Source organism: Corticium candelabrum, chromosome 16 (genome assembly GCF_963422355.1).
Source record: "Corticium candelabrum chromosome 16, ooCorCand1.1, whole genome shotgun sequence".
NCBI classification, from domain to species: Eukaryota; Metazoa; Porifera; class Homoscleromorpha; order Homosclerophorida; family Plakinidae; genus Corticium; species Corticium candelabrum.
The window spans coordinates 3,984,068-4,009,208 of NC_085100.1; the positions used below are offsets into that span (position 1 = coordinate 3,984,068).

Genomic DNA, 25,141 nt, shown 5'->3' on the forward strand with positions numbered 1-25,141 from the left:
TGAACATGGTAGGTCCGTTGCACTGCTGTTTCCCATGCCTAGATGTTTCCAGTTCACCGTGGGGAGAGCCAATATCGTACAAAAGAGCTGCTTGCTAAGTCGAAAGTACCGTCACATAGACTGCGTTAGCAATACACGCCTATCTGATCATGACATGGAGAGGTCAACAAGCACTAGGCCACTGTTTTGATGAACCGTTGAGTAAAACTGGGCCGACAGTTTTCACACCATTTCCCCACAGACTATAGATGTCAGAGTTGACGCGCAAGAGTGGTGAACACTTCTACGTCGGTTTCAATTCGCCCAAACCTGCAGATGAGTTCAGTAGAAAGAAACGTTGCTGGAGAGTGTAGGTTCAGCGAACCAGTTCCATGTAGGCCACTCCTAGGCTCATTATTCACCAGCTCTTTGTCCATCAAAAGCTTCACTGAATTTTGTGTTCACGCGCTCTCCGCCGAGGGCTACCTCTCTGCTTCATGTATCAAACGCAATAACATTAACGAGCTCTTTAGGAAATCGAATTAGCCTTATCTAAACTACGAAACCGGATCGGGGGTCCCACGTCACTATGACGTTCTCGAAAGCGACTAGGCTCTTCTCGCGCTGGAGCAATTTCGGCAAAAGCTCCACCTCCTCGTGTGACTCACGTGGATTTAGTGACTGCGCGGAAGAGTCTGGCTTGCAAGGCTAAGCACATCTGGTGCGACCTCTACTTCATTATTCACTTCCGAGTTCACACTTACGGGGAATAGACAGTACGTCTAGATGCATTTCAAGGAGCGCTTCATTTCTTTCTTGCTAGTTTTCTAGATTAGAACTAAATTGACGTCAACTTGAGTCAGCTGTCACTAGCCAAGCTAACGAGCGGCATACGGAATCGAACTGTATACATGGAATACTCGCTGCTAATTACTTAGAACATCTAACTGTAACTAAAATTTTTAGACACAATAATTGAATGCACCCGGGCGACGCTGGGCAATTTATTTAGTACGTATCTAGATGCGGGATATGCTCAGCGATCTAGGCGTGTGTGCCTGTGCATCCGTGTGTGTGTGTGTGTGTGTGTGTGTGTGTGTGCTCGCGCGCGCGCGACCGTGCTATAGCTCAGTTGGTTAGAAAATCAATCTATGGTGTGTTTACACCCGGTACCCATCAAGATTACAATAATTTCAAGTCACGCTGATGACTAGCTGAGAAAGTGTAGCACAATAACGCACGTTAGTAACTGTCAAATGCATCAAAGCTCTGAGCTGAATTTGGTCTTCTCTATTTTGAGCCGTTTTTATATCTATTTTCTAAATTATACGTGAATATACCTGACTTGGAAGACAAATAAATAAATAGAGAATATCTAAAGGAGAACTTCACTGGTCTGACTCCTCCCTCGACCGCTAATCGTTACTAGTAGTCTTCAAGTGGAGAAGTTTGGCGCTATTTCAGGGCAAGCTTGATAGCTGAGCATTATGATAAGGCTAAAAAACAAAATTGTACGTCGTGGTTTTCCAAATAACGTCTAGTAAGTGTAGGTTCGTTTTACCGTTTCGTGTAGACTTTGATATTTGCTTAGGTGAAAGCAAAATGTGCTTTCGCGTCACTGACTCACCTTCAATCGACGGCGGAAAGCACACATACCAGGGCCGGCGGAGCCCTCCAGATTGTGGGTGGGCCAGGTCTTGCTTGGCTAGGCTCCGCCCACTTGACAACTTTTGACAAAGATAGAGCTAGGGTGGAGGCTGGATAAAGACAGCGTTACTAGAGAGCAGTCTAACTTTGGTTGGTTTGTCTCATCCGTAGAGGTAAACAATAACTAATTTATTTAATCACCTATACCATTTTCCGAAAGTTTTCGCCAAACGCCTGTTGGTGGAAGTCCCATTTTCGAACGATGGGTGGGCCATGGCCGGCCTTGCATACGGCGATGGTTCGGCTGTAGAACGGAGGTAATTGGTGTCACGTGATTATGTCCGGTGACGAACGTTTCCGTGTGTTTTTCGCATTGCAAGTCGATCGTGTGGAGCCTAAACAACGCAGGAACGATTGAGTCGCCTAGGAACTGTAACTTGTTTTCTTTCACTGTTAGAGTCGCCTGAAGCATCTAGGCCCGTCTCTTCTGTGCTCTCGTAGTTTGGCATCCGAAAGCAAAACCTAAACAATGCGCTGCGCAACACGGCAAGCGTTCGGTTCTGCAGCCCAAAACTTTAACGTACGTTAACATCTACTGCACATGCGTCAATCGGTGAAGTGTTTCTTTGGTAGTGTACCCTAACATAAAATTACAAATTTTAAAAAACCTTGTGTACGTCAACAAAAACAGCAAAACCGCTTCATACCGTTTGCAAATCACTAATTGTAAGACCTGGGTATGTTATCCTTTCCCAAACACTTAATTAACAGTGACTGACCCCCAAATTTAAAAATAGAGAAGTAGTGTAGAATACAATATACCATCGTTTTGTTTGCAACTTTAAAATTAACGTTTTTATTAAGCAAAACGTAATCTAGGCGATTAGTAAGACTATTTTTGTCACTAGTAGGAAGGGTGTTACTGTTCTAAATAGTGAAACTTGAATTTATACAAAAAATTGTTTTGAATAATTACTACCTTATTTAGAGATTGGAGAGACAATTGCTGCCTTGATGTACTGCGTCGTCACGACTTTGCCAATCTACCAAGGCTAAGCAAGCTGTACGTATTCGGCTAAAAATATTGTTCTCCCATCTCAATTTAGTCAGTAATTGCTGTGTTGTAGTTACATCATCCACAGCAACGTATCGGTTATACAGGACGGTTCCTTTTCCAATCTACCACATCTGATAAAGCTGTAAGCTATGGCGTAAAGCCAAATATCTACATTTGGTAGTAGATAACAACGTTTTAATAATAATAATAATAATATGCGTTCTTCTATTTATAGATATTTGAGCTGGAATTCCATCAGTACAGTTCCAACAGACATGGTTAAAAACACGCCCAATATATTTCAACTGTGTGTAAATACATTTATTTAACAACAAAGGTGCAATTTTATGTTTAAAGATTTTATATAATTGTTAGAGATCTCAGTGGAAATAGAATTGAAGAGCTAAGTGCAGATTTTCTAAATCTGCCAAGTTTGGGAATTTTGTATGTTAAGTACCGTACACGTTTCTATAAAGACTTTGTTGAAAGCTTGTTTGTTGTTGAAGGTTTCTCAACAATAACCGTATTAGATCTATTGATAAGAATGCGTTTCGATATCTTAGAAACTTGCAATCAATGTAAGTTATGCAAAACAACATAATCGAGTTTAGTTAACAGTTTTTGCTCTAAACTTTAGAAATCTTGGTAGCAATCCGATGCTTTCACAAATTGGACCTGGAGCTTTCCATTCACTTAACCTCGGCTCTTTGTAAGAACAAATGCAATTCTGAAATTAATCGTAATGTTGTTAGTTTGTTTATGTGACAGTGTGATGTTTAAAGTAAATGTAACGACACTTTCTAAAGAAATTTTACCGAATTCGACTTTTCTCAAATTTGTGTATTTATTGTTTTGTCGTCATTTTACTAAATTGATGTTTAAACACTTTATCTGGATGCAGACTCTTATTCGACAGCGGAATACGTTTTGTAGAAGAAGGAGCTTTTGATGCATTCGGTAGTGTAGAAACGTTGTAAGAATTTTCTTATGATGTGAAGCGTCTTGTCTGCTATCTCTAATGACTTCTGTGAAACTTGTACTTATAGGTACTTACAACAAAATCTATACAAACATCTTCCCAATACAATTTTTGAAGCTTTAAGTCCAGAAAATCTCAAACTGTAAGACATTTAAATACTTTTTTGATTATCTGTAATTTTATTATTTTAAACAAACAATTATTAATTAGCAATTTAGTAATTAATTGACGTATAATTTTATAACGAATAGAAATAGACCACAGTTCTATTAGAATGTTGGTACTGGGCAGTGGTAAACATTCAAAAATGATAAATTAACTGTTATATGTAGTAATTCATCACAATGCAAAGATTTACAAAACATTAATTAACAAGACTACTTTGAATTTTACTAATCGGCAATTCAATAATACATAATAACAACAATCATTTAGAATTATTGTACATGTAGAAACAAATAGAACAAGTTTTGTAAACCATGCAGTTTTAAAGCGCAATTTATCCAGCAAAGACAAAATTTGCACAAACACCAAAGTTTATAAAGAGACAAATTTTTTACATACACGATCTTATTGCGTTATACAATTTCACATTTTCTCTAGCATTCTATCACAAAGTCACATGTGCACCAAACCGTGAAACGCCTTAACGTCAACATGCGTAAGTACTTGTAAAGCGTTTCATCTTGCTCACAAAGCTATTTAGAGTTTTTTCAAAACGAATGGAAACGTCTTTATTAAAATAAAGTCGTCTGTTCTAACAAAGATAAGGTATCCCCTAGCTTGTGTCAAGTCAAATATTGTTATTAATTAAAACTTAGAGGTAGCCTTATAAAGAGAAGATTCATTAATTAAAGTACTAAATAGTTTTTCAGATTTTGCATTTGTGGATGGCGTAGATCAACACGAGATGCGCCTGCTATTCGTGGATCACCTAGATGACCAGAAGCGAAAATGTATGTCAAAGATGTTTAGCTTTGCATTGTTGTCCTGGCTATTTATAGAGCATCTCAAACACGCCAATGTGTATTTCTTTTGTCTAATCGGAATGTGAGTAAGGTAGAGAAAATAGAAAACAAGTAATTTATGCATACGTTTATCTCCAAATGAAATATGCGTTATTTCGCCAGTGATAGAAATTTTTTTGAAAAATTGCCTGGCAAATACCAGATCTACTGAACCGTTTACGCACGCACGCACACACACACACACACACACACACACACACACACACACACACACACACACACACACACACACACACACACGATAAATCTGCTATTAGAAGATAAACATGTGTTACATACAACTGAAACTTCCACATTTTCGGAACGGGTTTAACTGTACGAAATCAAAGTTAGCAAACCCTTCCTTTGCACAAAGTCGCTTGCTTGCATATTAATTACATTTTTACACTTAGTTTATACAATTCTTAAAATTTTACAATTATTTATCTGCATTAAATCATTATTTCTATACTTTAGATTAAATTTGCTTGTGCTAACTTAAGCTATTAAAGATTCTAAAAATGCTGTCAAACCTCATATGCATGCTTAGGTTGACTCTGAAGTGCAATATTGACAGTTTACCTGCCATTGGGTATAGAATCGCCAATAGAACGTAAGTGGGCATGCATGTCGCGTCTAGATATTTTAAATTCTAAATATTATATTTCAATTTTTAGACGTTGCGTTTCCGATTCTGAGCCCACAAACATCACGATCGAAGAAAACTCATTGTTTAATCAACTGATTTCATTGAAAGAATCTGCGTACGACTGCATTCATCTTAATAGCGACAAACACTCTTGTTCGCCTTGTCCGACGGGCTATTACGGAAGAACTTATTCACCAAGTGACACACTGGCCACCGGTCCGGTTTGCATCCCTTGCCCTGCAGGTTAGATGTGTGCATTTGTTTATTTCTTAATTAATTTAAAAATTTTAGTGTTTTCTGTAAATTCTTTCCCACCGTTGGAGGTGGAAATAGGGGAGCTGGCTAAGTGAGACTGTGCCTGAAATAGACACAGTATTTAACGATTCATTACATATACGGGACATAAATATCGCTCATGGTTATGTGGTTACCTAGGTTCCATGCATACATAATTGTGCGCAAAGTAAACGACAAAAGCGATTGGTTTCGCGTTAGCCGTTGCAGACTGATTTCTATTTATGACAATCATGCACCAACATGAATTACCCTGTTCAAGTAAAGACTCTTTCATGAACGTTTCGCCTACTTGGCTAGTTCGTCCATCGCCTCTCTAGAGCGACAAATCGTAAATACTGCTCCGTGATTCGATCGCATTATTAGAGCCGTGGCACATTTATGAGCGCGACAGACATACCGTATTTGTCCGAAATAACGCTCTGGGCGTATAGAAAAGAAAGACTTTTCTGGGCGTATATTCTAGGGCATGGGCGTTATTTTGGTCCTAGGCGTAAACATGGTCACAAAATGCTGTCGTTTGGCCAGTCAGCATCTAAATACTTGAAGACAGAGATACCACAAATGCTTGCAATTATCCATTTGCAAGATCAAAGGTACTGGTATCCATACAGCTTCAACGTACACGCAAAAAATAAACACTATACACGCATGGTCGGCTTGAAGCTGGTCAAGAGCATCAGGGTCGGTAATTGCAACGAAGACATGAGTCTAGCAGTAAGCAATTTCACTCAACACTGACACCAGCTCATCAAACGCACACAGACGGAGACGAATGTTCTGCGAACCCAATTTTGTTTTGTCTGCGCATACGTATCCTGGGCTTTTACTTGGGCATGGGCGTATAGTTGGGCATGCAGTCCCGGATCCAGATGGGGTTCAGCGGGTTTCAACCACCTCTTTTCCAATAGGCGTGGTTCAATAATTTTATATAATTTAATAGAGAATATTAGTAATGCTATTAATAACTGCTACCAGGTCAACCCCCTCTTTCAAAAATTCCTGGATCTGGACCTGGCATGGGCGATATTTCGGTATGGGCGTCATTACAGGCGAATACGGTAGTCAGCAAACAGCCAGCCAGGCATGCACAGAGTCACAAATTGGAAATTCTATGTATAAATTCTAAAATTGGCACATGTATCTTGTTTTCACGTGATTGGATCTTTTAGGCGGATTTTATCAAGACCAGGTCGCTCAGCACAATTGCACATTGTGTCTTCCCGGAACATACGTCGCTCCGAACGAGTTGGGCACATCTGCCAGTTCTTGCAGAGTGGTTCCAAATGGCACCGATACAGGACAATTTGCTGGTTATCGCGCTGGTAAATGTCTTTATGGATACTACAGACTGGATCGATTTGGACCGTGCTACCGATGCGCGTCACTGGGTGCCAATTGCACGAACGAAATCCAAACAGTAAAGCGAGGATATTGGTGGGATATGGACCAACAGACAGTTCAATCATACACCGTCTTTGCGAAAAACTTGCAAATGGAAAATAACGACTACAATATAACCATTTATTCAAGAAAAACTTTACCCTCGATCTACAAATGTCGAGTAAGAGATGCTTGTATTGGTCAGCAAGGCAATCCTGCAAATTCAGTTTGCTCGAAAGGTGCTCACGGACCCCTGTGTGAACAATGTAATGATAGCTACTTTTTTACTAACAACGGGTGTGCATCCTGCCCTTCTAAATGGCGTGTCATTCTACAGTCAGTGGGACTTATGATCGTTATGTTTTTGCTGGTAGGACTCCTAAGCTGGAAACAGACGAAATCAAGTCAAAGAGAAGAGCCACTCGACGAAGACGGACATTCTGATGTTGAAGAGCAGACGGGTACTTGGCTTGACTCTTTAATCGCAGCTCTGAGAGTCGGAATAGGATTTTTTCAGGTTATCAACGGTATTACGATGGCCTTGTTGTTTGTTCCATGGCCATCGGGTATAGAAACAATTGGCAGGTATTTGGCAGAGATCGAATTTAATGTACTGGAAGTCATCAATCCGGTCTGTATCAGCAGCAAACTGAGACTCGACCATCTTCAAAAGACCGTCGCATTTGTCGTTATCGTATCGGGTCTGATACTGACGGTGTTCATTGCCTATTGGCTGTGGAAAGCTCACATGGCATGGCGAAAACGCAACGTCACTTATCAGTTACGTCAGACGGCTCTCCAGTTGTGCTTCAACGCTACGCTTTGGATCGTTTTTGCTTGCTATCCGGCGTTGGCACAGTACATCATTGCTACGGTTCCGTATAGACAATATTCGTGCATTCGTCTCAATTGCACGCAAAGGATCGATATTACCTCTAACAGTTCAGAGTGTCAGTGGTATCTAAAGGCTGATGTTTCTGTACTCTGCAACGATTCTAACTTCTCCAGTACACTGTGGAAAGTTTGTACATCATTTCTTGTACTAGTCTTTGGAATTCCTTTGCTAACTCTAGTACTTCTCTACGTGAAGCATCGTAAAGCGTCAAGCCAGCAAAGACCCAGCGGTCCCTTCACGACAGCTCTATTCGTTTCACTGTCTTTCTTAGATGGTAGTTACCACTCCAAGTTTTGGTACTGGGAAGTGCTAGAAATGTTTCGCAAATTGGTTCTCACTTCTGGATTGCAGTTTTTTGGAGAAGGCAGCGCAACAGAACTGGCCGTCGCTTCAATCCTAGCCATGGTTTTTGCTGTCTTGCACGCACATTTGAGGCCAATGAAAAAGAGTCTTAAATGGCAGCATTACCTACAGCTCGTTTCGTTGTTAGTTATTGCTCTCAATGTAATGTTGGGCGTGCTGAAAATGACTGATTCAGAAAGCAATGATGCACATTCCACTGAAGATGGTAGCAAAGTTCTCTTTGCAGTTTTGTTCTACTTTGTTAACGGTCTGTTTGCACTATTCTTCATCGGTAACGTATACAATATAGTTATTAATTACTCTATGATTAAAAAAAATCGTTAATCTATTATGTTGTTTTAGTGAACGTATTATTTAGCATTCGGTCAGGTGTTAAGACATGCTGTCACAGTAGCTGCAAATGCGTGCATCAACAAGGAAAACGTGTAAAAGGCAATACAGAAATGGAGACGACTGCTCTACTTAGTGATAGTGACAGACCAGAATCGGGATGCCCAACTTGATAATGCAACGTTATTCTAACGATCAAGAATACTGCATAAGCAAACGCATGCAATTGTTTTCGTGGCGCTAACTCTAAGTAGCGTACATGTAGAGACTTTATCGTTTAGTAGCTTCTTTATAGGCTAACTGATGCAATGTATGTGCTGTGCTTTAATTAATTAATTAAAGCGTTTGTTCTTAAGTCACTTTTGTAGTTACTAATCTGGCTTTTCACTTTAAAACGCCGATTCTGCTTGCTATTTTGGCACATAAATCGTATACTAAGTTTTGTATTGACATTGAATAGCCGTTACCTTGCAATTGCTGGATATAATAAAATATAAAAATTACTATAACACTAGACTCGTACCCAGTCCTCCTCCTCGCGCGCTCCACGTGTATTGGCACGTGCTTTTTGTTCCACTTGCCAAATGAAACAAATAAGCAACTATATTTCTAGTTACAATAACTAGAAACGGGACCCTGTCTATATAAACATCAGATACACTTGTTGCATTTCTGTGATAGTTAGTACATTTCAGCCTAGACGCTACAGAGACAACAACCAGTAGAACGCGGAGTCACGTAGCAGAGATAGATACCAAGACGTAGAAAGCAATATACACATTTTCTATTACTAGTCTATGCTCTATCTAATAGGCGCCGCGTGTTGACAAGACAAAATCTGCAATTTCGTTTTGTATATGACCTTACTAACTGGTTTTAGTTACATCCTGTTACAAATGCAACCAGTGCAATTCTGCATGTGCTTATGTCAATCAAAGGAGAACTCATCAATTTGGCAAATACTAGAATTTGCTGAAAGAAAGTTACAAGGCCTAGTGGCTCTAGGGCACGTCTCAACTATAGGGCTTAAGAGCCTCGGAATGTCCTAATGATGACGTTTGCGCTTCTCTTTTGCGTTTCTCAGTATCTGTTGCAATAGATTTCGCCTAAGTCTCTTTTGTAAGACGTATAAGCGACAATGCTCGAACAGATCTGGCACAAGCATTTTAGTAAGATCGGAACGTATCTCCTCGGTCCAGAGTTTGACGACCTCCGGGTCATCTTTCCGACTTCAGAGTTGCGCATGCCATAATTCGTTGAAAATACTCGATCAATTTTATACTGGATGTATGACATTGGAGCAGTATGAATGTTCTCAGCCTCTATAATTGTATATTCTCTTCGGTGGTGAGGTCTGCTCGTTTGAACATACCGACAAAGGGGGCATCTAACTTCACGAGATAACCCTTAAGCAACAACCTGCCTTCGACCTTTCTGGCCACTCGCTGGATGATCGTCTTACCGAGATCGATGTTTTATCGTACATCGACAACCAGGAGTGCCATATAGCAACATCACCAGAACTCAGAGGTCTGGGTGAACCGACAATGTTCTTCTGACTCAACTCCATATACTGAAAACTTGAATCCCAGTTTCCAATTAGGTATATATATATATATGTATATATACCCATGCAGCGCCGGATCCAGGAATTTTTGAAAGAGGGGATTCATCGTTAGCAGTTATTTATAGCATTACTAATTATCTCTTTTTTAATAAAATTATATAAAATTATTGAACCACGCCTATTGGAAAAGAGGGGTTTCAACCCCCTGAACCCCCTCTGGATTCGGCCCTGCCATAATATAATAATTGCTCATACCCTAAGATTCTCGCGAGGATACAACATTGAATCATTTCATGTCTAGCGGCATAGCCACGTAAGTAATTAAATCGAACGAGAGGTAGCGGGTGACCAGATACCTCCACATCGAAGGGGTGCCCCCTCGACCAGAAGACCCACGTTTACGTTGCAGAGTACAAAGAGAGGTGGTATCATTCTTAAACATCCCTGCAATACCAAATGGCTGTTTTGGAAAGTGGTATATATCATTTCGCCTCCAGACCTAAACTACTTTGGTTGGCTCTTTCTCAGGAATGGCCTCAAAGCGACGGCAGTGCCAACACAATATCAACGCTTTCCTTTCAGTTCTATTTACATGCAGCGTCAATGTAGTAGCGTCCTTGTTATAATTTTTGTTGGCGAGATTCGTAAAGCATTTTGCTATTAAATTCGATTTAATTAAAACGTAAAGTTTGTGAATGTAGTTATCCAGCGTCTCTAGCATCGGTTAATATTTTGCTCAAACATATTTTAATTAATATATAAAATGTGTTTCACCTCTACGTAGTTTAAATTAGTATATCTCATGCATCTCTACGCGTTTTTCAAATCAGCTAGATATTATAGTTACATTGTAATAACAACAAAATCGGAGTCACGTGATTAATTAAACTACCAGATACTGTGGAGTACAGAGCGGCACACCGTGGCCAGCTAAATTATCTATAAAAAGTGTACTGAAAATATGAAAATGCTTTAGTACAATGGCTCTTGTAGCCAGTAAAACGTATGTGTTGAAAAAGAGTGCTAATTAACAAAAGAATTAACAAAAAATAACAAAAAATTGAGAAAAAATTGACAAAAATTAAAAAATTAACAAAAAAATTAACAAAATTTTAACGAAAATAACAAATAATTAACAAAAATTAACAAAAAAAATAACAAAAATTAACAAAAAATTAACAAAAATTAACAAAAAAATTATCAAAAAAATAACAAAAAATAACAAAAATATTGAAAAAAAGTTGACAAAAATTTAAAAATTAACAAAAAATTAACAAAATTTTAACAAAATTAACAAAAATTAACAAAAAATTAACAAAAATTAACAAAAATTAACAAAAATTAACAAAAAATTAACAAAAAATTAACAAAAATTAACAAAAAATTCTAGAAAGTAAAAATATATGTTGCAAACTGCGAATTAGCAAGTGTTTCTTAGTTACTATAACGCTTGGTCATTTGTTTGCTAGTCAACGAGAGCATCTTGCTTCTAGTGCAACAGATTAAGTATGCGATCAGCTGCACCTAGTCTACTCAATGCCTCGTAGATGTTGAACGCTGCAACTCCATCCATCTAAAATATTAAAATACTACGTAAATACATCACAATCTTAGATAGCGTCAATCTGACCAGATGACGAAAACGCCGTTTGTTTCCTTCCGATTTCGACATTTCAACAGGTTTGCATCCTTTCGGTGGCGTAAATATCTCTCTAGACTGCAGAGCTACTGCTCCGTATTCAAACGAGTAGGAGGCATGAAGTACCTCAGAGTCCTCACCAACTGTCGTGTTGTACCCTTGAAAAACACTCCGAGACAAAGTGGGTATGCAGCTGGCAGCATCTACCAACGCTTCCGTTCCTACTTCCCAGGTGAACTCCTCACTAGTTCCCTGCAGTTTGAACTCGAAAAGAGTAAAATTTTGATTTCCCAAAGAAACGTTTTTAAGTATCTTAGCATCCCCTATAGAAAACAATAAGTACAAAAATTTCGATACTCATTTCCAATATTTTATGATGTAGGGCCCGTATGTTACCTGGTATGCACGGGTCGAGCTCCGGTCCTACATAATCTTGCTCCACGCAGTCGCTTGCACTCGTAAACGAATACACTTTGTTCTACGGATACAACAAATACTTAAGTGACAAGTTTAAATTAATTTATTTTATCACAGTCCTTACGGATTTGAAATCGTAGATGTCTGTGCCCCTCAGACCTCTGGGACTCTTCGAAGAGGCTAGACTAGTGTAGTTGAGGTACACTTTTTTGTCTTCAAGATCGTAAGCCAAAAACATCGAACTGATAGATGCCGTCGTCGCTTCTTGCTCGACAACGGCTTGCACGGACACTCCTTTAATTTGATAGCTGCTGAGAGTGCAGCATCCCGCTCCTGTCACCCGATGTGTTGTCAACAACAGAGCGGTTGTTGCTACGGCCACGACGACTACAGAAAAGGGAAAGACTGTCATCGTCGCGTCTCTTCTAGAAATGAACATGTGACGAGCACTGCCTACTTTCAATGTCACGTGAGTTCGTCATGTGAGATTTAGACGTATTAATTGATGAGGTATGCATGTATATGACTGTCAGTCTAATTTTTAGTAAGCTTCTATCGGGTAACTTAAATAATAATGAACGTTTCAAATTTAACACAAGATGTGGAATGTTATTATTATACGTATAAATAAATTATTAGATTATCGAAATAGTATTTGGACGACTTACATACGGCTGCGCAAAATGTTCAACTCATTAACTTTTACTAACGCTAGTTGGTTAATTGGATTACTACAACAACAGCAAAACTAACCACTAATTGTAGTATTGGCCGACTTTCTGCATGTAAAGCTGCAATCCAGTTTTGTAGCGCGCGCACCGTGGGCGTAAGTGCGAGGCAACGTGATGACATCATGGACAGTTGTTGCATGTTGAAATTATGTCACTCGTATCGAATATCAAATCGTCAGGATATCCTGGCTATTGCACATGCATACGGGTTGACGCGAGCCCTCTGCCAAGTAAATGTAAGTGTCTTGTTGTTCGTACGAGTGCTCTGCATTGCCTAACTCTGTCGAACTCTGCTTTCAGCTGGTGCTTGGGATACACTGCCGTTACTGTAGTCGTAGAGTCTTGTTTGGGTCGTTGCATTTGACAACTAGATTTGACTGGAATTGTGGCGTGTAAGAATGTAGTATTGCAATTCATTGTTGGCATCTGGCATTGATTTTTGAGGAGATCTGATGTTTACCGTTTCCTATCTCTTTCCTTGTTGGATTGTACCGGAAACGCATGTATGGTGAAGTCAACTAAGTTTCAATGCTGTTGTTCTCATTCACTTCCGTTCCTACCGAATTTATGTATCTAAGTAGACCAGGTGTACTTCATTTGTAATCTAAGTCTAGAATGTGTCTATGCTTGGATGTGGTGTGTGTGTGTGTGTGTGTGTGTGTGTGTGTGTGTGTGTGTGTGTGTGTGTGTGTGTGTTAGATGATGTCAGAGGTGGAGCTGGGGGCAGGGGGAATTGCCTCAACTTGACAATCAACAGCTACAAAGACATTATGGAAGAGAAATATTTGAATTTCTGTGCTCCAGTTCAACAGTGTTCACCAGTCTAGATGTGTATAAGTGCTTTCTGTTTGTCTAAGAGGAGTATTTAACTTAAGTTAAAGTTCAACATCAGAAAGCGCTTCCCGACACGAAATGCAAAAAGAGACAACGCACTCTTGGTGAGGCATGGAGAACTTCATGTACTCCCGTGTCCTTTTATGCCCCCCCCCCCCAACTTGTGAGTCGCTCTGCCGACACTGGCAGTTATGTAATATGTATTTTGTGTACAAGTAACATTTTGACTATTTAGTTAGTAAAAACAGTCTGATTTAGCTTTTTTCTTTTGCTTGACAGTTTGATATACTTTCCTGATAACATAGGACTATGGATCAACAACCTTTACCAGATAATCAGAGTTCTTCGAAACCATAGATTCACTCATTAGTCTTGATATATTCTTTTATATAATTCCGTCTAGAAAGTTTGGTGCATCGATCTTCGTGCACTTTTGAGTCATCAGTCGGTAGTGCTTGCTAAACGTTTTTATCTTCTGTTGTTAGCAATTATTGCTACCAACGTCATATATTGACTGCTAGGTGATCATGACTTGTTAAAAGACTAGTTGTGATCTTGTCTGATCTCAATATAAACTGTCACCCAATTGAGATGCTGACCAGACAGGACATTTTTGTACAGAATGAAATATTGTTTGGGCATTGTTTGGCTAGCCAGTTTATGCCTTAGAATATCCGAGCAAATTGTCGTAATGAGACATCAGCAAATGCTTTGACAATATCTTATCATTTCTGGTGGACACAGTATCTAAGGCACAGAATGACAACCACTCCGCTATTGCCACATGCTTATTTCATTGTGCCGGTGTCAATAACCCACACCAAGTGTTGTTGTCACCACTCTTTAGATGGTAATTGAAACAGTGATTTTCTTACTGTCTTGTTTGTAGTACATAATCTCAGCACCACTGCAGTATACGTGTATAGATTTTTACTGTTGAAAAAAACAATATATGACAGCATGGTCTACTTCAGAAATTGTAAATGGTAAATCGAGTCAAAAACCTCGACTTGATTATTTGTAATCAAGTCAAATTACATTCTTGACTATTGTGTTTTGTCAAGAATCTTGCAGTAGCAGTTGTTATTATTTTCTACCATTCAATAGTATATTTGTGTTTTGTAGCTACACCCACATTCATTGGTCAGCTTTTTTTCTAAAATGTTTAATTAAACAGAACAGCATTTGTTGACAACACAAGTTGCTGATAAGAATGCAAAAATTTGGTAATTCAAAGAGATTTTTCATGTGGTCAGATCTATTTGAGATCTTTATAATAGGGTGTAGGATCAGATGTAGGTGCTTCTTGTTGCAACTCACTTGTCTTTCATAATCGATAGACAAGACGTTGCATGCGTACACTTGAGCAACATTCTCAGCCATCTTGTAAATTTACATGACTTCAGACTAATCACATGTTTTTAATTAAGATTTGTCCTTATTGTGAAAATAATTTTTATTGGCAAAATTTATTCTTTTGACAATAATGTTTTGTAGTTTTATTTTTATTTGTTACTTCATTACATGTTGGTTTTAGTTCTGATTTTGGTAATTTGCTTGATCACTTTAGTTTAAATGATTTTCTTTGTATCTACGCGTATCTGCTGCATGTATTTACAACTGGTTGTTTGCGAAGATACAAATAAAACTGGCCACAACTGAGCTCAGAAATTATAGCCATGTGAGGTGAATTAAGTTAACAGCATCAGTTACCTATTATTAATAACTGACATGCAAGGTTGCAAAGAATCCATCAACAATTTTATTGGGTTCTGTAGTCCTGTTTTTGTTGTGCAACTTTACTTTCTAAGTGTAAGTTTGCTAGTCCATTTTTCTTCTTGAGTATGGAGTCCATCTGTTGAAAACTTGTTTCAACTAGAGCTGATGAGAGCCGAAGAAATCAGCATAGGGACAAATTGTCAATTGCTACAGGTCGTAGAAATGCATAGATCATTAGCCCTACTGGAACTGCACAGTGTTCTCTAACTTGGGATGACTATACTGAGATCTTCTAGGCCTGCCACTGTATGCGGTGGCTGAACCTGATGACATCTCACAACGGATTTAGCAAGTTGATGCCACATGGTTCTAGAGTTTATGATCCACTTAAAAATTCATAATAATTTAATTTGAAGGCTGTCAGTGCACTACAGGTTGTCGTTAAGTTAGTAACGTGGATGCAAACGAAATAGAAAGAAGACAATCTAATACTCTGAAAGATCTGCGATAGGAAACTGTCCACAAGCCACAGTATTAGAGTACTGATTATGTAGGTTTTTCACCTTCTTGTCAGGTCCATAAGCTTGCACAAGAACAAAAGGAGCACTTGCTATAAATTCTGTTGCTTTGTTTCACCGGAAACTAACTGCAAAGACCTAAAATTCGTAATACCAAAACGAAGACACTTCAGTTCTAGTTTTAATTCTAAATTTTTGACCTGCACTGGGCATCTGACTGGGATGTCATCTAATGTGTTACATGAATTTGAAGTAGACCATATACATAGCGCGTGTCTCTCCGCGTGAGCCCACTGGCATACACCATCATGCACTATCACCTAAATGATTTTAGTGTTGCATTTGTTTCTAACTCGTTTTATTTGTTTTTATAGACGATTTGTATTGCTATTTGTTCACCTACAAATGTTTTCCGATGAAGAGTCTGTATCGAGTTGTTTCAGCCACTCAGACAGCGCAGACGAGCCACTCAGTGACAACGACTATGCATACGGTGAAGGAAAATTAAAAGACACACTATCGCCCCTACATTTATCTGACGAAGAACCACCACCTAAACGAGCGAAGTTTTTAGAAACTAATGGAATTTCAGTTCCAACCCTATTAAGCCTGTCAGTGCAGTGCATCGCCGCTCATCTTCCCTTTGAAGTCGTCGAACGTTTTCATTACTGGGTGAAGCCGGTGCCTTCAAGCTTGCAGCTGGCCATCATGAAGAACGCATTTCCTCGCGACGAAACGTGCGTCTACACGTCTGTCTTCCTGTCGCACAGGGAAAGCTCGTTCGAACGGTGTTGTGAAGAGGTCGAGAGCCAAGCTAACGACGACAGCCTCGTGGTCAGGGACGCCATTCAGACTGGTAATTATCCAATTCAGTCATTTCATTTGGCAGGGTCGTAATTTTTTCGTTTGATGGTTGTGGCTGTTGTTTAGGATTTACAGTAACGGCGTCGATATTTCATCGACGGGTAGTTAAGCGGGAGAAACTTAAGAAGGCGTTAGTTGTTCTTCATTTTGACCGCCAGCGCATTATCTTGGCCACGTGCTCTGTTCATCGTCGACGTCGTCTGTGGTGCTGTCACGTTGTGCGGATCGTCTTTGCGAGGATGCGGCGTCCGTGGATGTTTCGGTATCGATTGCCGATGTCTTATTGCCTCGAGCAGCTCGATTTGCCACAGCACAAGCAGCTGATACACAGGATGCTGTCGGACCAACCGCTTGAGTTTCTGTCTAAAGCTCAGAAGATTCTCGACAATCTCGTTGAGGAAGACAGACCGTTTCTATCGTCTAACACTATTCCGGACTCTACTGCCGGTGCGGGTATTACGGAGGAAGGAGTGTGGCATGTCGATGAGACGTCGCTTAGAAGGGTCGTGAAAGATTACGCAGGACTCCGTGGACTGTCGGTTATCGGTCGAATGTGCGCTCTCCACGACATCAGGTTGATATCACCTTCTTTGAGTGAGTGGGGTGGAAAGCTGGCGTCACTGCCAGACAAGGGACGAGCTATAGAGCACGGTTTGCGTATTTGTAGTTTTCTACACTCGCATTTGATGATCGAGTTGTCCTTTTTTTAGATGAGATTGGAGAAACGTGCTGGAGCTGGATGTCCGAAGTGGACATACATTTTCAGATGGTTCGTCGATTGCTGAGAAAAGGAGAGGAGCTAGCTGTCAGAGTTCTCTCTGTGTTCACGCAACAGTGGTTGTATATGCTCGAATCGATGGTGACGAAGCAGACGGACGGTGTGACAGTTGTCAACAGCAACTACGCACGCAACATATCGCTGTTTACCTGCACACTGTAAGGGAAGACATTAACCGCATATCGTCCTTTTGACCACCGGTTTTCTTGTTGGTTGGTTGGTTGTGGTTATTATCAGTTTATTTACCATTTCTCAACGGTGGCAGGACGCACACGCACACATGCACACACACGAAATTTGTTGATTTCAGTTTGATTGCTAGTTCTTGTCTCATTGCTGTGCATGTTTATTGCAGTCAGACATGCTTTGCGTGTCGCCTGATATCCTACTGGCGCCTGGCAGCCATGAATCCTCACTACAGTACGGACATCATCAACAGGATGAGGAAGAAGCACAAACATTGGGCATCCCGACTCGACCGCATTGTGGCTGCTGGCACACAAGACTGTCGTTCACAGGGATCCGTTTGCATACAAAAACGAGCTCAAGTTCACGTCATTCGCAGCTTTGAAGGCTGGAACGGATTTCGACACATTTACGCGTGGACCTCGACTACAACAAAAGGTGGTATTGATGACATCATTAAGTCGGGTTCCTCATCCAAGTTTTGGTGTCAAATTTCTAACACTGATGATACGGATGCGGGGAAAAAGCTGGCGACAGTGGCTTGCATTGTGCGCGGCTTCAAGTTTTATGGCTATGCTGAGCAATCGCTGGACCTGGCACTGCAGGCTTTTCAGTCTGTGTTTTCTCTCAATTTGGTGCATCCTGGTACCAAGCGTAGATCAAAGCGAGTTAAACGGAGAAACGCGTTGGCTGATATTACGGATCAAATGTGGGGGATGTCGAGCATTTCTCTCAGCTGGTCGCTTGGAGTCATTTTGGAAGAGATGTGTATGCAGGATGATGCGTGGAAGAGGTTTCCCGATGTGAGCAATGTGATTGCTTTGAGGTCGTTGGATCAGCCTGCAGCCACAAGTCAAGGGACGATTGTCTTTCCGCTGCCTCTCTATCTCTGTGTGTATTTCTGCACGGTGTGCGATGAACATGTGGATCATTTCTATGCCTCGGCAACGGCGGTATGTTGTGGTGTAGTGTGGTGTTTTGTTTTGTTGTTGCGTTGTTGTTTTGTGTTGTGTTGTCTTGTGTTGTTGTGTTGTGTTGGGTTGTGTTGTTTTGTGTTGTCTTGTGTTGTTACGTTGTGTCGTGTTGTCTTGTGGTGTTTTGTTGGGTTGTGTTGTCTTGTGGTGTTTTGTTGGGTTGTGTTGTTATGTTGTGTTGTGTTGCCTTGTGTTGTGTTGTGTCATGGTTGTCTTGTCTTGTGGTGTGTTGCCTTGTGGTGTTCTGTTGTGTTGGGTTGTCTTGTGTTGTGTCGTCTTGTGGTGTTTTGCTGTGTTGGGTTGTCTTGTGTTGTTGTGTTGTGTTGCCTTGTATTGTGTTGTGTTGTGTTGTCTTGTGGTGTTTTGTTGTGTTGGGTTGGGTTGTCTTGTGTTGTGTTGTTGTGTTGTGTTGCCTTGTGTTGTGTTGTGTTGGGTTGTTTTGTGTTGTTATGTTGTCTTGTGTTGTTTTATTGTGTTGTGTTGGGTTGTCTTGTGTTGTTGTATTGTGTTGTGTTGTTTTGTTGTGTTGTTCTGTTGTTTGTGCTGTTGTGTTGTGTTGTTGACTTGGGTTGTGTTTGAGTCGGACAACAACGTCCTTTCACCACTCTTTATAACTGTAGAATAAACTGGAACTGCAATTGATCCGTTTCGGGTCAAGTCTTTAGGAGAGAGACAGTCGTTTGTTTCAGAGCGGTTTACACCGCCTTTCTTTTCCTTTTAAAACGCTTTTAGAAACGTTTACACTGCAGCTAATGATTGTGGTGGTTAGTTCTAAAGCTGGTCGCATGCATCATCGAGAGCACTAACTGTTAGTCCAACAAGGGAGAAACGCACGTGCCAGGCAGACGCTAGTAAGCATAAACCAACGTTTGCTTTTGACAGTATAAGGTATGTTTGTTTCAACATGGAGGCAGCTATATTTTTTAGACACTTTAGACAGAAGAAGACGGATTTTGAAACTAAGTATAGTAATACAGTAGATGTGCTGCGGTATATGTATACAGCACCACAGCTATACATGCAAGGCACTTTTCCTACTGCAGTTGACTATGTTAGATACCGTGTTTTCCTACACAACACTTTCTTTGCGTACACGTACGTAAATGTCGGATCTGTGTAAGCAAACTCTTTTGTATCCATCCGTGTGTGTGTGTGTGTGTGTGTGTGTGTGTGTGTGTGTGTGTGTGTGTGTGTGTGTGTGTGTTATAAAAACAATTAACCAGCTCAGGCAAAGTGGAAGTTGCCTAGAAAAACCCTAGTTATAGCTCTACTATATGCGCAGTCTGTCAGAAATCAAGCCGTCCTAACCCGAGCATTACGTGAGTATGTACAGGGTACTGCTAACGCACGCCAGTCACCATGTGTTCTCATAAAGGTACCACACTGCACCGCACTGACAGCAATTATATAACGACGGTATAGCATTGTAATAGTAGGTGGTAGCTGGCGTCTTTGTATCCTAAATTCATTGATGCATGTGTGTTTGTTAGGTGTCCAGTGCGAACGAAATTATCGACTGCATTCTCCATCAATCCGAAGACATCGCCGGTCTCGTCAAGCATCTCTGCGAAGCCGGTCACTTTCTCTCAACGAGCATTCCATCCAAAAACTTCAATTTTGCTCGCTACAGTCGCATGCTCCTGCAAGCCTCCCTACACGATCTCACCACCAGCCCTTCACTACAAAACATGCTGACAACCGGAATCACCCAACAAGCCACAGCCGTTGCCACACACATCAGTGGGCAAGGATCCGACAACGAGTTCTATTACGTTGTGACACAATTCGGCTCTCTACTCTACGAGCTGTTGAATCATTGCAAAGAGAACGAGGCATTCGCTGCATCGATAATAAGACAAGCATTGGAACCGATCAAAAATTGCATCTGCGAACACACAGAAAATTTCAATTCCATCTTGGTGGCATCGACTGTTGCAGCTTCTCTTGGAGATCAAACTGTGTTGTACAGGAGGCTGGTCGACTTTTTGATGGACGTTATGGATGTTGCTAGTTTGGCTTGTGGATTTGCTGGGCAATGTAAGCGTTGGCTGAAGAGTCGATGGGAACACTTGAACTTGGGCTTGACTCGGTTTGATGACGCATTGAGGACATCGAGGCTGGTGTATGATGTGCACAGCACTCTCAAGTATGGAGTATTATTGCATATCAAGTTGCTCTCTCTGACTAAAACGTTGGAATATGTACGACACCAACAGCTGAGGTTTGAGTGTGCATGCAGTGTGTGGTGCAATGGTTGAATGTGTGTTTCTGTGTGGGTGTATTGCAGTATAATGCCCAAGCTGTTGAGGTCGATTGGAACTGGAGCAGTAGTCAAGATGTTGTGGTCTGCTGGATGGGAGGAATGCCTTTCACCGTTAGAGTTGTTGTATCACGTCGTGCTTCTCGACGACTTTGTTTCATCTTGCCAGAAGGTTTAGAATGCTTTCATCGTGTCTTGGATGGTTGAGTTAAATGTGGGATAAACTCTGTGGTAGCCATTGTTTGTACCATTCTCTCAGTCAATGGCTCAAGCTCTCTGTTCACTGTTGACTGAAGCTGCCTGTGCGATAATGTGCCCGGTTGTCAATCAACTATTTTTCGATGTCATCGAGTAAACTTGTCGTAACTTGTGTGTGTGTGTGTGTGTGTGTGTGTGTGTGTGTGTGTGTGTGTGTGTGTGTGTGTGTGTGTGTGTGTGTGCACTCCAATCAGTAACACAGTATGCAATCTTGCTCTCAGTCACTGTGTTTCATCTAGGAAACTAGGTTATGGCATTAAGCATAGACTTGTGAAAGCCAATGCTTCACTTTGCGAACGCCGTGTACCTGAAGTGCCATACTATTATCTATTCCACATGGCAAGGTCACAATATGCGACACTGCAGGAGTGTCTAGGCTTGGCGGTGGCTGCGTATCAACGGTTGTGGGCTTATTGTCTTGCTGGTTGCAATCTTACAGATCTGCTGTCAGACCAACGTCTGGACTCTTCTCTATTGTCAGATATTCACAACCTTGCTTCCCTTTCCTTTTCGTGTGGAAAACTAGTTCAGTCTGCAAAGTCTATTGTTGATCCTGTTTTGCAACTCGTGATGGATGCTTGGGTTGACCCATTCATTACATTCAATGTTCTGGCTGAGGTGATTTTATGCCTATGCAGAGTGATTGTCTTGTTTGCGCATGTTGTTTGTCTTTGTTTCATTTATAGATTGCTCGAGTTCATGATCTCCCTGACCAATATCTTGCCGACAATTGTAGTATTACTTCTCCGGGATGTTGGAATGAACCCGTCGACTGTCTACAGAGTCTAATGAAGGAAATTCCTCAATGTTCGGAAGTTTTGGAAAGGTAACTTCAAGCTTACACGAACGTATACTCACACACACACACACACACACACACACACACACACACACACACACACACACACACACACACACACACACACACACACACACACTAAAAACAACACAACACCAAACAATACATATAACATGCAGACGCAGGGTTGCCACGTCTACAAATAAATTCGTAGCCTACAAACTTTTAGGGTTATACTGCTTACCAATAGATGGATAATTGAACAAGTCGCAGCTGGCTCACAAACATTATGGTGGCCAGTTTCAGTTTTGATTTCGCATTCTACATTTCAGTCATTTTGTATTGCGACCATTTTGCATTGGAGTCATTTCCCGTCTATAACTTAGTCGGTTAGAGCACCATGTTGATAATTTATTCTGTGATGCCATAGTGCAGAGGTCACACATCCATGTTTTTACCTTTTAATTAACATTTAGCTTCTATTCAGTTATGCATTTAAGACTGCTGTAGGGTTGTTTTGAGAAGAGGAGGCGACACACGTAGGATTTTGGCTGTTGCCAGTAGAAATACAATACAAGGGGGCGTAGTCCTAACACAACACTGGAAAGTGGGTGTGTCACTGTTACTCCTATTCGCCTACCGATTTTCGACGAAATGTGTGGCAACCCTGCAGACACGAGCAAAGCACATAACATCAAATAAACAATTGCAAAATGCATCAGTGTTCTAATGGCTTACATGTGCATCTATTGTAAAACACTAATTTCTCTCAATTTGTAGATGCAAGAGAGAGTTTATTTCCCTACTAACCGGCGATCGGTCGGTGCACAACCTAATGGCTTCAGACGATATAAACAAAGAAATATTCCGGGAGCAGCCCATGCCAAGTGATATGATATGTCTCGACATCATCCTCCAGATTTCTACCGATCCAGACTTTTCAATTCCCAACATATTGGAACTGTGCAAGAAGGCCTGGCTTGAGCACGGTAGCGACTTAGTGGATGAATACAAAAAGAGAAAGGAACATCCTGATTATAATGAGATCACAAGATTAAAGAGGGATGCGAGACACTTTTATTACCGGAGGATATTGCAAGTCGATTTTCTTCAATCGTGGCAGCTGCCCGTTGCTGACGTCCTTTCCTCTCAAGATTCTCATCATTGACAAGGGTGTAGTGCTTAGCTAGAATTATGTTTGAAGACAGGTTTTCTTACGTGTAGAGTGGTAGGAACAGATACTTTTTGTAGCAGTAAAAACCTTACGAATTGAAGGCATTCTGTATTTTGACTACATCATGGTGTCTACATTGCATCATTGATATATATCCAACCATATAAATATAGATAAAAATATGATTACTGATGATGTTGCAGCTAGTACTATACAGTAATCTCCTTCAGAGTGACTGTTTTTGAAACTGTGTACTAGACGTTTACTGTCTCAAGATGTTTGTACAATTGCTACACCAAAAATGCCTGTAACTTACATATAAGCCTGTGCAATACGACCCGTACCAAATTTCCTAGAAAAATGAGTACAGCTCTAGGAATCCGGTACAGTCTGTCAGTAGCAGGAGATCTGGTACTGCCGTACTGAATATCCTAGGAAATCCGGTAGATATATTCAATATCTTATATTTTGTCTACTATAGATACCTGATATGTTAAGAAATGTGGTACAATACTCAATATATTTTGGAAATTTGATACATCAGGTATTTGTAGGAAATTTGCTAATTGGGTATGCATCCTACATTTCCTAGCATATAGTAGGTGCCAAGCAAGAGCTTCTGTCGAAGACTCAAGGCTCAGACCTGTAGTATTAGGAAGACTTCATGAGAGAGTACATGCAAACACATTATACAACATAATGCGCTTGCATTTAATTAATTAAAATGTGTTCAACCAGCAACATAAATATATAAAAAGACACACTATCTTTATCTTTCTACTCTGAGCATCAAGCACAATTTGAACGTAACCAACGTCTCTGTCTACATCTACATACCTGGCAGTGATGTCAGTTAGCATTTTCAAATATGACTCTTTTGAGCATGCGCACGACAAGCACTAGCAAACGGGCAATATTATCCAGAAGCATGCAGCCAGTATACATTTATGTCCCAGAATAAGTTACCTGGCTGCTAAGTTTGATTGAAACAACCCGCTGATATAGTTGAACTGGCAGGTTTCAGGGTAGACACTAAATGCAGACTTGATTTCCTAGGCTGAACACGCTGGTGTAGAGAATATTCGGTACGCCATACTTGCTATTCTTAGGATATAGGTACGGCCATACCTAATATCCATGTATCCAATTTCCTACTCAGTGTTTGAAATCTTATGGCAGACGTAGTCGCAATCTTGGCAGCTTCAAAAAATTTAGTCGCCAAAGATTTGTTAAGACTTTTACATATATTTCATTGATATCAAATAAGGATATGGGATGATTGTTCTGGCAAGTAAACAAAATCCCAGGACGTCAGAGGTGTCACTTTCAGTCTGACCGAAGTAATTCACTTTTATACTCTACAGCATAAAAACAAATTTATTGGGTCCACCATAACTTGAGTGACTTTAGTGGTCAGGATGGCAGCCTTGCTAGAATAATTGGTCGTCACATAAACACAGCTACTCGTCAAATGACAACTTGACCACTTTTTCGAACACTGCCTACTACACCAGTAAATTGTATGTGCTATTACTAGGAACAAAGCTACTGGATTACTAACCAAATCACTCTTCGGGTGTGCACTTGGCAATGATGAGTAGCCATACAACATGTTCAGGCAACACAAATAGTGACAGGCGAGAAGGACGAGGACAAGAGTCATTGACATGGCAAAGAACTGTGTGCTCTACGTCACACTGACATACTTTGGCAAGCTTTGTATCAAAAACAGAGTTTACTAGCTCTTTAGGTATTGATGGGGTTATAAGGAACTCAGAATCAACATTTTGCCGTATTTGTAGAGGCATGCTACTATACACCAAACCCTCGTGTTACCACA

General features: G+C 40.6%; 2 protein-coding genes across 2 annotated transcripts; one reads left to right on the forward strand and one right to left on the reverse strand.

Moving 5' to 3' along the window:
- Positions 1-11,028: 11,028 nt before the first annotated feature.
- LOC134192306 (uncharacterized) lies at positions 11,029-12,662 on the reverse strand. The gene is made up of 4 exons (XM_062661028.1): positions 12,331-12,662; positions 12,186-12,267; positions 11,781-12,112; positions 11,029-11,723 (listed from the first exon to the last, which is right to left on the reverse strand). The coding sequence occupies exons 1-4, from the start codon at positions 12,643-12,645 to the stop codon at positions 11,640-11,642; spliced, it is 813 nt and encodes a 270-aa protein (XP_062517012.1). The 5' UTR covers positions 12,646-12,662; the 3' UTR covers positions 11,029-11,639.
- Positions 12,663-13,095: 433 nt separating this feature from the next.
- Positions 13,096-23,489, forward strand: LOC134191991 (uncharacterized). The gene is made up of 12 exons (XM_062660651.1): positions 13,096-13,173; positions 13,238-13,329; positions 16,383-16,864; positions 16,939-17,523; positions 17,583-17,808; positions 18,006-18,789; positions 20,301-21,031; positions 21,098-21,242; positions 21,306-21,421; positions 21,568-21,946; positions 22,015-22,154; positions 22,908-23,489. The coding sequence occupies exons 3-12, from the start codon at positions 16,414-16,416 to the stop codon at positions 23,293-23,295; spliced, it is 3,945 nt and encodes a 1,314-aa protein (XP_062516635.1). The 5' UTR covers positions 13,096-13,173; positions 13,238-13,329; positions 16,383-16,413; the 3' UTR covers positions 23,296-23,489.
- Positions 23,490-25,141: the final 1,652 nt, after the last annotated feature.